Below are 14,281 nucleotides of genomic sequence, written 5' to 3' on the forward strand. Positions count from 1 at the left end.
CCATGTACACTGTATAACATATCCGGTACTAGGAGGTGTTACTTTATTTTAATTCCTTTCCTACTTAATCTCTTTCTGCATGCCCCCAGTGGTCATTCTGCTGGTGGGAAGGAAATTAGCTCTGATTTTTTTAAACTAGAGTAGAGAAAATAGAATTAGAACTAGAATAGTGATTCTGCAGCTTAAGCTTGTTGCTAGGCAGTTGCAAAGATGTTGCTAGGCGTTGCTATGGTATGAGGGGTGGTAAATTAGTTTGGGGTTGCCAAGCGGTTTTTATGTGTTGTTGAAAATGAATGGGAGTCTAATGGAGGAATGAAGTGCAAAAAAGATGTATAGAGGGATGTGAGTCAGTGTGGCTGTGGATTAGAGTTTGGGGACCTGCCCTGACTGAGTTCACACAGTTTGGTGGCTGTCCGGGGCAAAAATGAGTCTACGAGAGGAATGAGGGATGAAAAAAATATCAAACAGATGAGGATGGGTCAGAACAACACTGAATTCATGCTTGGGAGCCTGTCCTGAGATGGTACATGTGAATATTTTTTTTTTTGGTTAAGCAGAAGTACAGTAGATGGATATGCCACTTTTACACCCTTTACACCCCATTCATTCTTATGGGAAAAAAATCTGAATTTAATGAAGATTGAATGCAATGAAAATGCTGTATTCAAGCACAGATTCTGAATCAGACTGAACATTCCGGAGTGTCAATATCTTGTAAACTGGAATGAGCTAGCAGACAAAAATCTGCGGGGAAATAATAATAATAGGAATATATATTGGATAACAATAGTGTTGTACATTGCTTTCCATTGTGCAGTCACTAAGTAATATAATCAAAATATCCATCCATCCATTATCTTCCACTTCTCCGAGGTTCGGGTCGCAAGGGCAGCATCCTAAGCAATAAAGCCCAGACCTCCCTTTCCCCAGCCACTTCCACTAGCACCCCCGGGGGGATTCCGAGGCGCTCCCAAGCCAGCTGGGCGATATAGTCACGCCAGTGTGTCCTGGGTCTTCCCCGGGATCTCCTCCCAGTTGGACTTGCCTGTGACACCTCCTGAGGGAGGCGTCCAGGAGGCATCCTAACCAGATGCCCGAACAACCTCAGCTGGCTCCTCTCGAGTCCCTCCCGGATGACCGAACTTCTCACCCCACCTCTAAGAGAGAGTCCAGACACCCTGCGGAGGAAACTCATTTCGGCGGCTTGTAATCGCGATCTCATTCTTTCGGTCATTACCCAAAGCTCATGACCATAAGTCAGGGTGGGAACGTAGATCGACCGGTAAATCGAGAGCCTTGCCTTATGGCTCAACTCTTTCTTTACCACAACAGACTGGTAAAGAGCCCGCATCACTGCTGACCCAGCACCAATCCGCCTGTTAATCTCCCGCTCTCTTTTACCGTCACTCATGAACAAGACCCCGAGATATTTTAACTCCTCCACTTGAGGCAAGAGCTTATCCCCAACCCAGAGAGGGCTCTCCGCCCGTTTTTAATGCCTAAGACCCATGGCCTCAGATTTGGAGGTACTGATTCTCATCCCGGAAACTTCACACTCTGCTGCAAGACTGGAACACAGTCGAATGCCTTCTCCAAATCCACAAAGCACATGTGGACTGGTTGGGTAAACTCCCCTGAACCCTCCAGAATTCTGGAGAGGGTGAAGAGTTGGTCCAGTGTTCCACGACTTGGACGGAACCCACACTGCTCCTCCTGAATCCGAGGTTCGACTATAAGCCAGACTCTCTTCTCCAGTACCCCTGCATAGACCTTACCAGGGAGGCTGAGGAGTGTGATTCCCCTGTAGTTGGAACACACCCTCCGGTCCCCCTTTTTAAAAAGAGGCACCACCACCCCAGTCTGCCAGTCCAGTGGCACTGCCCCCGATGTCCACGCAATGTTGAAAAGGCGTGTCAGCCAAAACAGCCCCACAACATCCAGAGCTTTGAGGAACTCCGGACGGATCTCATCCACCCCTGGTGCCTTGCCACCAAGGAGCTTTTTAACTACCTTAGCAACTTTGGCCTCAGTAATGGACAAGCCTATTCCCGTGTCCCCAGACTCTGCCTCCTCACTGGAGAATGTGTCGGTGGGATTGAGAAGGTCCTCAAAGTATTCCTTCCACCGCCCAATGACGTCTCCAGTCGAAGTCAACATCACACCATCTCCACTACATACAGTGCTAGTGGCACACTGCTTTCCCCTTCTGAGTCGCCTGACGGTTTGCCAGAAGCTTTTCGGAGCTGACTTAGTCACTTTCCAAGATCTCATCAAACTCCTCCCACACCAAAAACTCCTTTTTTGCCTTTGCGACGACTAAAGTCGCAGATCGCTTGGCCTGTCAATACCTGCCAGCTGCCTCTAGTGTCCAACAGACCAACCATGCCCAGTAGGACTCCTTCTTCAGCTTGACGGCGTCTCTCACCTGGGATATCCACCACTGAGTTTGAGGATTACCGCTCCGACAGGCACCAACTACCTTGCGACCACAGCTACAGTCAGCCGCTTCAACAATGGAGGAGCGGAACATGGCCCATTCTGAGTCAATGTCCCTCACCTCCCCCGACATCTGGTCAAAGTTCTGATGGAGGTGTGAGTTGACGATCAATCTGACAGGTTCTTCTGCCAGACGTTCCCAGCGAACCCTCACTATACGTTTGGGTTTGCCTGGTCTGACCGGCATCTTCCCCCACCACCTGTTCCAACTCACCACCAGGTGGTGATCAGTTGACAACTCAGCTCCTCTTTTTACCCGAGTGTCCAAAACACATGGCCGCAAGTCCGATGACACGACTACAAATCATTGAACTGCGGCCTAGGGTGTCCTGGTGCCATGTGCACTTATGGACATCCTTGTGTTCGAACGTGGTGTTCGTGATGGACAAACTGGTTTGCACAGAAGTCCAAAAACTGAACACCACTCAGGTTCAGATCAGAGAGGCCATTCCTCCCAATCACACCCCTCCAGGTCTCACTGTCATTGCCCACGTGAATGTTGAAGTCCCCCAGGAGGACAATAGAGTCTCCAGGAGGAGCACTTTCAAGCACCCCTCCCAAGGACTCTAAGAAGGCTGGGTACTCTGAACTGCTGTTCGGTGCATAAGCACAGACAGCAGTCAGGACCCGTTCCCCAACCCGAAGGCGTAGGGAAGCTACCCTCTCGTCCATTGGAGAAAACCCCAACATACAGGCACCGAGTCGAGGGGCTATGAGAAAGCCCACACCTGCCCGCCGCCTCTCACCATGGGCAACTCCAGAAAAGAATAAAGTCCAGCCCCTCTCAAGGAGATTGGACCTAGAGCCCAAGCTGTGTGTTGAGGTGAGCCCGACTATATCTAGCCGATATCTCTCAACCTCACGCACCAACTCAGGCTCCTTCCCCCGCCAGTGAGGTAACATTCCAAGTTCCAAAAGCCAGTTTCAGCAACCGAGGATCAGAGCGCCAAGGCCCATGCCTTCGGACACTGCCCGATCCACAAAGCACCGAACCCCTACTACTGCCCCTCCCATCGGTGGTGGGTCGATGGAGGGGGGGACTCATGTAGCTCCTTTGGGCTGAGCCTGACTGGGCACCATGAGTAAATGCCCAGCCACCAGACGCTCACTGGCGTGCCCCTCCTTCAGGCCTGGCTCCAGGGTGGGGCCCGGGAGACCCTAATCCGGGCAGGGTACACAAGTCCTGTTTTTTTTTTTTTTTTTTCATAAGGGTATTTTTGGATCACACTTTGTCTGACCTGTCACCTAGGACCAGTTTGGCTTGGGAGACCCTACCAGGAGCTTTTGCTCCAGACAACATAGCTCCTAGGATCAAGCACGCAAACTCCTCCACCACGATAAGGTGGTGAACCATGGAGAGGATAATCAAAATAATATAATGCAATAATAATATAATACATTACATATTATACAGTGTCCTAGTGAATTTGATAAAGTCTGATAATATTGTATTATATAATCAAAATAATATAATAATATTATCACACTGTATAATATGTAATGTAATGTAAAAAATCTAATTAACCATTGCTCTGCCTGTTTTGCCCCATTTTGTTCCTCCGTTTTTGCTTGCCACTGTCACCATTGGCCTGCTCAAAATGACAGAAGAAAACATTTATGTAGTTAAATTTCATGCTTTTATCCCTCCTCATTTCTTAAAAAACACCTGGCTAGTGGTCCCCCAAGAGTTTGAGACCCCTCCGCTGAAGGGTTAAAGAATTAATGCATTTTTCCTTTCTCTCTGTCAGGCACATACCTCACCCATGAAGCGAAGGGTTCAGACGACGCACCGGATGCTGACACGGCCATCATCAACGCTGAGGGCGGCCACTCCGGCGCAGAGGACAAGAAAGAGTACTATATCTAAACATCCTGCCATCGCTCCATTCTTTCTTTCTTCCCTCGCTTCACTTCCTTTTGGCCTGGAGGAAGTATACAAGAAAAAAACACAAGTATGATGAGGGAAAGGACGAGAAAAAAAGAAAAAAAAGAAAAATGTGGAACTGAAGAACGAATCAAATGAACAGTTTGTCTGTGGTGAACCGAGAAGGGAGTTTTGCACTGACACAGAGGATTCACTTCTACACACATGCATACATACATGCATACATACATACATACATACATACATGCATACATACGTGCATACATACATACATATACATACATATACATACCAATTAATACACCGCTTGCGTACGTATTTGTCCCCAACACATGTCAGATTTCAGTTCAACAAAGGCAATATGACAGATTACTCTTCATTACCTTACACAGAACTCAAATATACATTAATATCCATATACAGTATATAGGGAGATGTACTGTATCGGCCATTGCATGTACATAAAATACACTTCTGTTTTTGAACACACGTTTCCCTTTTCTTCACTTGCTTCTCCCAAACATTTCACACACACACACACACACACACACACACACACACACACACACACACACACACTAAAGCAAGCAAAGCCCCTCCTCACCCACCTTCACCTACTACAGCAAACAACATATACTACATATGAGACAGCACTGCAAAATAGCTCACTGCTTGGCAATAGCAGCTCTCACACAGATGGACCGGCAGACACACACACACGCGCGCGCACATATACACACACACACACACACACACACACACATATACACTCAATACAATCATGCAAAAGCAGCCTGTGTGCTGTTGTCACTGTATGGAACCCCAGTATAAATGTATAAATATATAAATATATATATATGATTATATAGCATTGTTTTTACTTGACAGAAAAAGTTCAGTGTGCTGTAAATATATTCTCTGCCATTCCTTCTATCTTCCCAATCTCTCTCTCTTGCTCTCTCTCTTTTTCTTCCCTCTCTCTCTCTCTCTCTTGCTCTCACCTTACTCTACCTTTTTCTCTCTCTCTTCTTCTCTGTCTACTCCATATCTGCCTCTTTTCTCTCTGTCTCTCTCTTCCCACTCTCCTGCCTTCCATTCCATTTCCTTCTCTCCTTTTCTCTCTCACACTTGTTCTCCTCTCTATCTTTCTTCTCTCTTTCACCATCTATTTCTTCTGTCTCTCTTTCACCATCTCCTTCTTCTCTCTCTCTCTCCCTCTCTCTCTCTCTCTCTCTCTCTCTCTCTGTGTTTCAATGTCTCATATTGCAGTATATACTCTAAAAGCCTGCCTGGTTTTTCTTACATGCGTGAAAATGCATTGAATTGAAAAAAAATATATCGATATCTGGAGTAAGAAAAAAATGTTGCTATGAAAAACTTCAGTACTGCAACTGTTTGTATGAGTTTTCGTTTTCCTCCAGTTGAGTTTCTGGTGTAATTGTTGGTGCCGCAATTTTCAGTGTCAGCTGTCATCCCAGGAAGAAATTGTTACTACTATTATTATTATTATAATAATAATAATTATTATTATTATCATAACCCCATTATAAACTGACATCACTTTGTCACACCCCTCATTAGGCTGTTACCTCCTGACATCACTTCCTGTGCTTGAATGGCGGGTGACTCAGTTAAAGCAGGGTAAAACTGCATGTGCAAACAAACAGACAAGAAGCTAGACTCTTCTGTTTACTGTACGTCCATTTTTGTCAAAGCCCGTCCTCGTTCTGCTCCTTTGTTTTCTAGGGTCAGTCATAGACCTGAGAGACCCGACTTCTCCGGTGTTATTTACCTTTCGCAGGAAGCCTCATTATTAAGTGTTGAGCTCTTATTATGGCTAATATCAGAGGTGGGACAGTAAGCACTGACACCTCGCCCACGACCAGTATTAACTGAGAGGGCCTTCATTTGTCAAACAAACTGAGGGACTCTACTCTCAGATCAGTGTTATTTTCATTTCATTGTTAGTGCTAAGCTTACGTGGGAAGTGGACCACCATGAGGGATTTATAATTTACCCAGCTGAATGAAGGACTCACAGCTTTTTTTTCTGTATAGACGTGTTTTCTTTATATGCCCCTTGTTAAAGCAGTGAGAAAGGTCTCTATGGACTGCCCTTAGATTGGACCTCATTTGCAATTACAATCTTTTGCCACTAGAGGTCATGTTTTGTTTGAGTCAACCATCTCTCTCTCTTTCTCTCTCTCTCTCTGCCTCTCTCTCGTACAGGTAGCAGAATTTTGTGATGCACCTTATGTTAGTGGTGGATCATTTCAGCGATTATTCATTTTTAACTTATGTTTTTTTTCCTCTTTTTGTAGCTGTGTGTATGTGTAAAACTTTAAACTTCTGTTTACAGTCTTTTTTGTATGATGTAGATGTTCTAGAGTTGAAGGTGTAGAAGAGTATAGTTTCTGTGACTCCAGTGTTTTCAGAAGCCACCATTTTCTATGAGTTTGTGTAAATAGTGTTGCCTTGAACAGTCTTCTTCTCTTCAACACACTCTTCAGTGGAGGAGCACTCTCACTCACTGAGACACACACACACGTGCAAAGGCCTGTGTGTCTGCTTGTGTGTGTGTCTGCGGTGTTGGTGTGTAAGGTGTTCACGACAGTTGCGGAAACACTGCTGTATTCTTTTTGTTTAGTTTTTTTTCTCACGGGTTTTGTTCGTCTGAATGTGTCCGTTTACATTAATTTTGAATGCAAAGTCTTCCTTTAAATAAATCTCCATTTCTCCTGGATCTCCTGCTTTTCTTTAAATAAATCACCATCCCTTCTTTAAATAAATCTCCATCTCTCCTGGATCTCCTGCTCTTCTTTACGCTCACTTATGGCCGATAATGTCAGCCTGAGCAGGGCGGTGTGTGCTTTGTGACTTTGGGTCTGTGTGCACAGTCTGGATTTGCATTTGTTAAAAAAAACCATTTGGGTTAATCTGATTTTTATTAGTATTACTGTTATGATTATAAGTAGGTGTAGTAGTAATCGTAGTGGGGAACCTTCAAGGCCGTCTGCGCCTTCAAAAAAGGTCTAATGATTTCTGGAAATTAAAAATACAGGTAATACACTGTAATATATAGGTTATTTTTTTATTCAATAGTCATCATACTTGCATTTAAATTCAAATATTGTAACAATGCTCTTATTTCATTGTCAAGATTTGATTGGAAGAAAAATGAACCAGTCAGGATTTTTTTTCTCTGTGGTATGTAGGTAGATACAGACAACCTAGCCCTTCCACTGTTTAGGCCTTCAGGAGCTGAAATGCAAGTCTAATGCTTTAGATTAAAGGTGGAGGAGGTGATTTATTTTAGAAATATTTTTGTTACATTTGGTTAAATGTTCTTTATATCCTGATAGCAATCAATACATCAATTTTTTTCTTCAAATACAATACTTCAAAAATCTGATATCTGTGGAGGCCATAGATTGGATAGCCTACCTGCCTCTCTACTTACCTACCTTACAACCTGCCCAGATGCACACGGGTATAGGTTCTCATTTGCGCATGTGTGGAGTTCATCATAGAGCTCCACACACGCATGCAACAGTACCTACAACAGCTTGCACTGCTAAAGAAAGAAGGAAAAGAAAGACAGAAGTAGAAAATGCTTCAAACTAGAAGGTTGGATAAAGCAAGAGGTCAAACCAGAGTGAACATTTGTGTGTCTTTCTGACAGTGGAGAAACCTGGGGAAGTTGAAAGGTAGGCCAGCAGACCATGCCTGGTGAACCTCAACTGACTCCTGTGGAGAAGTAGTGTCTCTATTTTGATCTCCTCCCAGATAACCAAGCTCCTTACCCTATAAAGTAGAGTGTAGCCCGCCACCCTCATTTCCGCCACATGTCTCCACAGTTTAATTCGTTCAGTTATTACCCACAGTTCATGACCATAGGTGTTGGGATGTAGACTGACTGGTAAACAGAGAGATTTGCCTTATGGCTTTGCTCCCTCTTCATCACTATAGTCCGGTACAATGACCACATTACTGCTGCCACCTGTCCCAGCCTGCAGCTGATCTCATGATCCCACTTCCCATCACTCATGAACAAGATCCCAAGATACATTAGATCTTCCACCTGGGGTAGGTCCTTTCCCCTTACCTGGAGTAGGCATGCCATTCTATTCCAGGCTGTACATGTTACTATTTATTTTGCTCTTTTTTTTAACCATGTGTAGTAGTTTCAAGTATTTCTGTTGAACTTTGTGTCTGATGTGGATGCAAAGGATTATGGTTCCAATTTTCAGCCGCATTTAAAGGATCCTTCTACGTGGAAAAGTCTTGGACGACATAGCGGCCTCAAAATGAAGCTAATCTCTACCACTGCCTGGCTTGAAAAACCCAGTTTCTGTCCTCATTTCAACATGCCCTCGTCCATTATAGTTCACCACTCGGATGACACAAGTAGCCCCTCAAAGCTGAAACAGAGGAGGCAGTGGAAGTGGCTGGGGTGGAGAAATGCGCACATCATCTGACCATTCATACTTACACTGCAACTTTTTTTAGAAACTTCCATCAGGCTGCCTTTTCTTCATGGAGTTAGAGTGGCACTTCATCTACTTCAACAACTCAAATGTCATTAGAATGAGACTTGACATTTTAAAGCAGGATTGTGTGAGAATGGGTATTTTTTGCTCTTGGGCTCCCCCTACAGTTGTGAAGTGTGTTTCACTTGTACACCACTGTCATTAATACAAATCACGCTGTGAGCCCCCATTCTGGGCAGCGGCATATGTGCATTTTTTGACAAGAGTAAGGATACAGAGTCTGACTCCCCTTTATGGGCACGCAGACATATGGGCATTACAGATAATATTCACTGTTGCAGTTGTTTCTTTGTATAAACTGAAATTATGAGTGTAATATGTAGTGCAAGACTTTGGGGAGCTTGGGGTTTTCTCCACCACAAATATGCGAATGCAGCATAAGGGATAAAGAGAGGCTGAAAAGGGTCTTTTAAAAAAGAAATATGACTTTTGTTGCTACGTAACACCACACAGACAATAAAAATGAATAAAATACAGGACGAATGTAGAATTTGGACCCTTCAAATGAAAGAAGTTTCCTAATGATATTCCCTAAAATTACAGCACTCCAGATTTAAAATGTCTTTCCAAGTCCCTGTCAAGAATGCAAAAAGTTGTTTTTGCCTCAAATTGTGAAGAATTTGTCATCAACTGAAAAATGTAGTTAGAAAAATGTACAGTTGCGGTTGCTGTTACAGCTACTACTGTAATAATAAAAAACTAATACTAGTCTCACCTATTATTACAGTGAAGCATAAACCGTTTAAAGGAATAATGTAAAAACTAAATCTTTGCTAAAGAAGTGTGTCCCTCCCTCTCTTTATATTCCTCTCCAAGAGTTCTCTTGAGCTACTACTCCGTAGAGATGTCTGTACAGTCGCACGCTTATAATCAGTCCATTAGGTTGGTTCTCCAAATCCTCCGTTTTAATATATGAGTGCAAGGACATGTATAATTGTGAAAGTAAGCAAAGTGACCTTACAGTAAAAATCAGAGCTTTCACACAGCAAAGTTGTCTTGACTAGACATGTGATAGCAGGCCTGTTTCTGAACATTTCTTGGCCCTAAGTGCAGCCCTCACCCCACCCACCCCGACCATGTGATTTTGCATGCAAGAAGTCTAAAAAAGTCATGTAAGAAAATGGTTGTACCCACAACAGCTTTTTAGGCAAATACTATTACATACATTTTAAGCCTACAAACGAGGCCCCTGGTAGTTTGGGAATGTAAACAACTGCTTATACCATTTATAGCTAGAAACAGCTGTATGTGTTCGCTAGCTACTTTCTGCCAGACTGTATTTCTCCGATTTTCCATTTGCTGAGAGGATAGCTAGCTAATTTGCTATTGCAATAGGTTTCTAGCTATTTGCTTTCTCATTCTTCTGCAAGTTCACAGCCCAGCAGCCCCCCCCCCCCCCCCCCCCACCTTTTTTTTGTAATGCTTTATTGAACAATTTGACATAATCATACACATGGATTGACAGTTTAACAGGGTTGGGTAGTAACAGAATACATACAACGGGATTCCATAATCAGGATACAAAAAAAAAAACAACCTTATCCATTACAGTTACTGTAAAAAAGCTAGTGACCAGATTAGGGGTACATTCTAAAAATGAGGTGATTACCAGCAGGATTGCATTTAAACCACATGCAGGCAGACTCATTACTCATTGTCCGGTGAAGATTTGAAGAGGCCTCTGCTGCCAGGAGAGATTTCTGGAGATTCCTTATCTCCAGCAGCAGTTCACGGCCTGCTATTCAGCCAGTCAACAGAATTTTTTGTAAAAGTTTTTTTATTTTATTGTCAGATCTGAGATCTGCAGTGTTTTCCTGAAGATATCTGAGCCAGTCATTTAATCTGTTAGAAACAGAAATAAACTCTTTTATTCTCCTTTGTTGCTCCATGAGATTCTACAGACTGACTAGATATAAATGTAGCTTTTACAGCTCTGAATCATGAAAAGAGAGTGAAGTTTTGTGAGCAGCAAAGTTAATTTCATTTTCACATGTATTATTTTATTCAGTTCTGAATGATGATGGAAAATGTTAATCTGTGTAAATGCTCTTTGATTCTGAGACAATCAGCTTCCTCTTGGTTTTCTTGTGAAATTATTGCCTTTTTAAACTCATAATACATTGTGTCTTCATACTGAAACCACTTAGAGCTGATTAGGGACCGTCTGAAGTGCCCTAGAGCAAGGCACCTAACCCCCAATTGCTCCCTGGGCGCCGTGGATAGGGCTGCCCACTGCTCCGGGCAAGTGTGCTCACTGCCCCCTAGTGTGTGCTCACTAGTGGGTGTTTCACTGCATGGATGGGTTAAACGCAGAGGTCTAATTTCACAGTGTGCCAACACAGTGACAAATGGTTGTAAATTCTAAATTCTATTCTATTCTAAAGTTAAAGCACAACACTCCAACATGAAACCTTATGAGCCAATACAGCTTTTTAACAGAGAGAACACACGTCGATGAGTCAGTTTTTAGAATTGCATCTATTTGTAATTGTTGTTGATGAGTGTCTCAGTATAAGGTGATCTTTTGACTTTAGCAAGGCAAGCACAAGAGTTTTAACAAATAATGCAAAATCACAGGACAGTAGTACAATTTTAAACTCCATTGCAGTTGCAGGTTGAACTGGATCACTGTTCAGTGATTACTGTCCTGTTCCCTTTTAGCCTTCCTTCAGTTTCTCGGTTTTTTTTTTTCTGAGGAGCTCTGCCTTTTTCACTGCTCATGAGTGCACATGTACGAATCTGTCATTTTTATGTTTCAAATATTTCCACATATTTCTCCACTTAGATTTGGCCTTTTTGCTAAACGTGAGACCAGTAGTTATTTGCATGAGGCACAGTATTTAAGTCACTGATATCATTCTGCTTCATAAAACTGTCCAGTTTTGGTGTGTGCTTCTTCCTAAGTTAAATTCTTGGTGAAAAAGTCTGGTTGAAATCATTTTTACTGATTTTTATCTCGTCTTTATTTAAAAATACAAATGTAAAAAGACAAGTACAAAAAGTAATCAGATTACATTATTTTAATATAGTCATCCTTTGGATTAGGTTACAGTTACATTTCATAATCAGTAATATGTATCCAAATAGATTTTTAAAGTAACCCTCCCAACACGGAAATTTAACATCTGAGGGCAAAAGCCGAGATGGTCTCTGCACTAGGCAAAGGTAGGGAGCTGCATATAGGGCCCCCAAGAGCCAAGGGGCTTATAAAATTTCCTTGATCTTAAAGTCAGCAAGACCAAGGAGCCATGTTTTGGAGGGAGAATGGCAGCAGGCAGCTCAGGGACTGTCTTCAATCCAGTGGAACAAGTCAATCACTTTAAATATTTGGAAACTATCACTGAAAATAGACTGACTTTTTTCAGCCCAATGTAGCTTATTTCTACAAAAAAGCACTCACCTGTCCACCTGTGTATTGTTAACCCTCATTGTTTCCCTGCATTTAAGCCCTGTGTTTTCCCCTGTGAGTTGGCTGGTCTTTCTATAACGCCAGGGAGCGATGATGAGGCGGAAGCATATGCTGAGAGAAGCGAGATCTATTCAGGGCAAATACAGATTCACAGATTGAATGGGGAATAGACATGACAAAAGAAACACAGGATAAACAAACAACGGAGCCCGGAAGAAACAAACATCTAATATAGACCAAACAGTACATACACTACAGGATCGAACAATTCAAACAATATAAAGGAAAACACAGGGCTTAAATGCAGGGAAACAACGAGGGTTAACAATACACAGGTGGACAACACAGGTGAGAACAATCAATGGCGGAGTCAAGAAACAAAGGGGCAGGACAGGGAAGAATCAAAACAAAGAAAGCACATGGAGAAGACCCAAAACAAAACGAAAGCATGTGGTGTCCTGGGAGGGGCCAGTCGTGACATCAGGAGGCTGATGTGTTTTAACACCAGCAAACAAACTCTGATCATGGTCTACAGGTCACTTATTGAGACTGTTCGCATAGTGCACATAGTCTATGTGCAGTGCTACTGTAAGTGTTTTATGTGTTTTAAGAAGTTGTCTATGTATCTGTGTATCTTAAAAATACAGGTTAGATACTGTAAGTGTTGATGTTAAATTGCCTATTCTGAAATTCATATACACTGTAAAAACAGCCGTAACTTGTGACTATAGTGATTATTACCAGTGAACTCCTCCCATCAGTCATGGCTGTAATGGACTATTCCATGTTATTACATGATGACATAACTGCGTAAAGTCAGACTGTTATGAACAAGGGAAACTCTCTTCAATCTACATTATAGACAGGAGTTTAAGAGGGAAAATCAAAGTAAAAAGCCGAAATGAGTTTCCTCCGCAGGGTGGCTGGACTCTCCCTTAGAGATAGGGTGAGAAGTTCGGTCATCCGGGAGGGACTCAAAGTAGAGCCGCTGCTTCTCCACGTCGAGAGGAGCCAGTTGAGGTGGTTCGGGCATCTAGGATGCCTCCTGGACGCCTCCCTTGGGAGGTGTCACAGGCAAGTCCACCAGGGAGGAGACCCCGGGGAAGACCCAGGACACGCTGGCGTGACTATATTGCCCAGCTGGCCTGGGAGCGCCTCGGAATCCCTCCCAGGGAGCGGAAGATGATGGATGGATGGATGGATCAAAGTAAAAAGGTTAAAAGTGTGATATTCACTGTACACTCATAGGTAACTGGTTTTTCAGTCAGAACAGAGCACTGCTCACACTCAGCATAACATGTGATACTTTTTTGATTGCACAACAAGGGAAATTCCACCTCCGCATTTAACCCATCTGTGAAGTGAAACACCACATACACACTAGTGAACACACACACTAGGGGGCAGTGAGCACACTTGCCCGGTGCGGTGGGCAGCCCTATCCACGGCGCCTGGGGAGCAGTTGGGGGTTAGGTGTCTTGCTCAAGGACACCTCAGTCACGGTCTGTCACCCCTGGGGATCGAACCGGCAACCTTCCGGTCACAGGGCCAGATCCCTAACCTCCAGCCCACAACTTCACGATTTTGCGTGTCATCCTTGCGCATGCTAATCTTCTCTGTATCGTTCCAATTTTAGTATATATGCAGCCGTAGAAAGCATAATAATGCACATAATGATAGTTTAATAGTTTAGATAGTATAATAGTTTAGCTGCAGTTTTGGGGTAGTTACGCAAAAAAAAAAACAATTCACTACAAGTTATTAATGGCTTTTCTCACACTGTAATGGGATTGTATGATGTATTGCTCTTGGAAAAAGTAATAGCACTACTCATTACTCAATTTCTATGTCAATCTTTACCTAAAAAGCATATTTCTTAAAAGAAGCAAAATTGTCTGTCAATAGATTGAGATAAATTCAATTAATAAAATCCTTTAAAATG

At 43.1% G+C, this 14,281-nt stretch overlaps 1 protein-coding gene and 1 pseudogene across 3 annotated transcripts in view; one reads left to right on the forward strand and one right to left on the reverse strand.

Moving 5' to 3' along the window:
- Positions 1 to 5,036, forward strand: part of cadm3 (cell adhesion molecule 3) — a 171,606-nt gene extending 166,570 nt beyond the window's left edge. For all 3 annotated transcript variants that reach the window (XM_017699157.2, XM_017699158.2, XM_017699159.2), the window contains one exon: positions 4,245 to 5,036. In XM_017699157.2, coding sequence (XP_017554646.2) covers positions 4,245 to 4,363 — 119 coding nt within the window. In that variant the 3' untranslated portion in view covers positions 4,364 to 5,036. The remainder of the gene's footprint in view (positions 1 to 4,244) is intronic.
- Positions 5,037 to 13,909: 8,873 nt separating this feature from the next.
- Positions 13,910 to 13,999, reverse strand: LOC119261663 (annotated as a pseudogene).
- Between the last annotated feature and the right edge of the window lie 282 nt (positions 14,000 to 14,281).

This window comes from Pygocentrus nattereri, chromosome 19 (assembly GCF_015220715.1).
Source record: "Pygocentrus nattereri isolate fPygNat1 chromosome 19, fPygNat1.pri, whole genome shotgun sequence".
Lineage (NCBI taxonomy): Eukaryota > Metazoa > Chordata > Actinopteri > Characiformes > Serrasalmidae > Pygocentrus > Pygocentrus nattereri.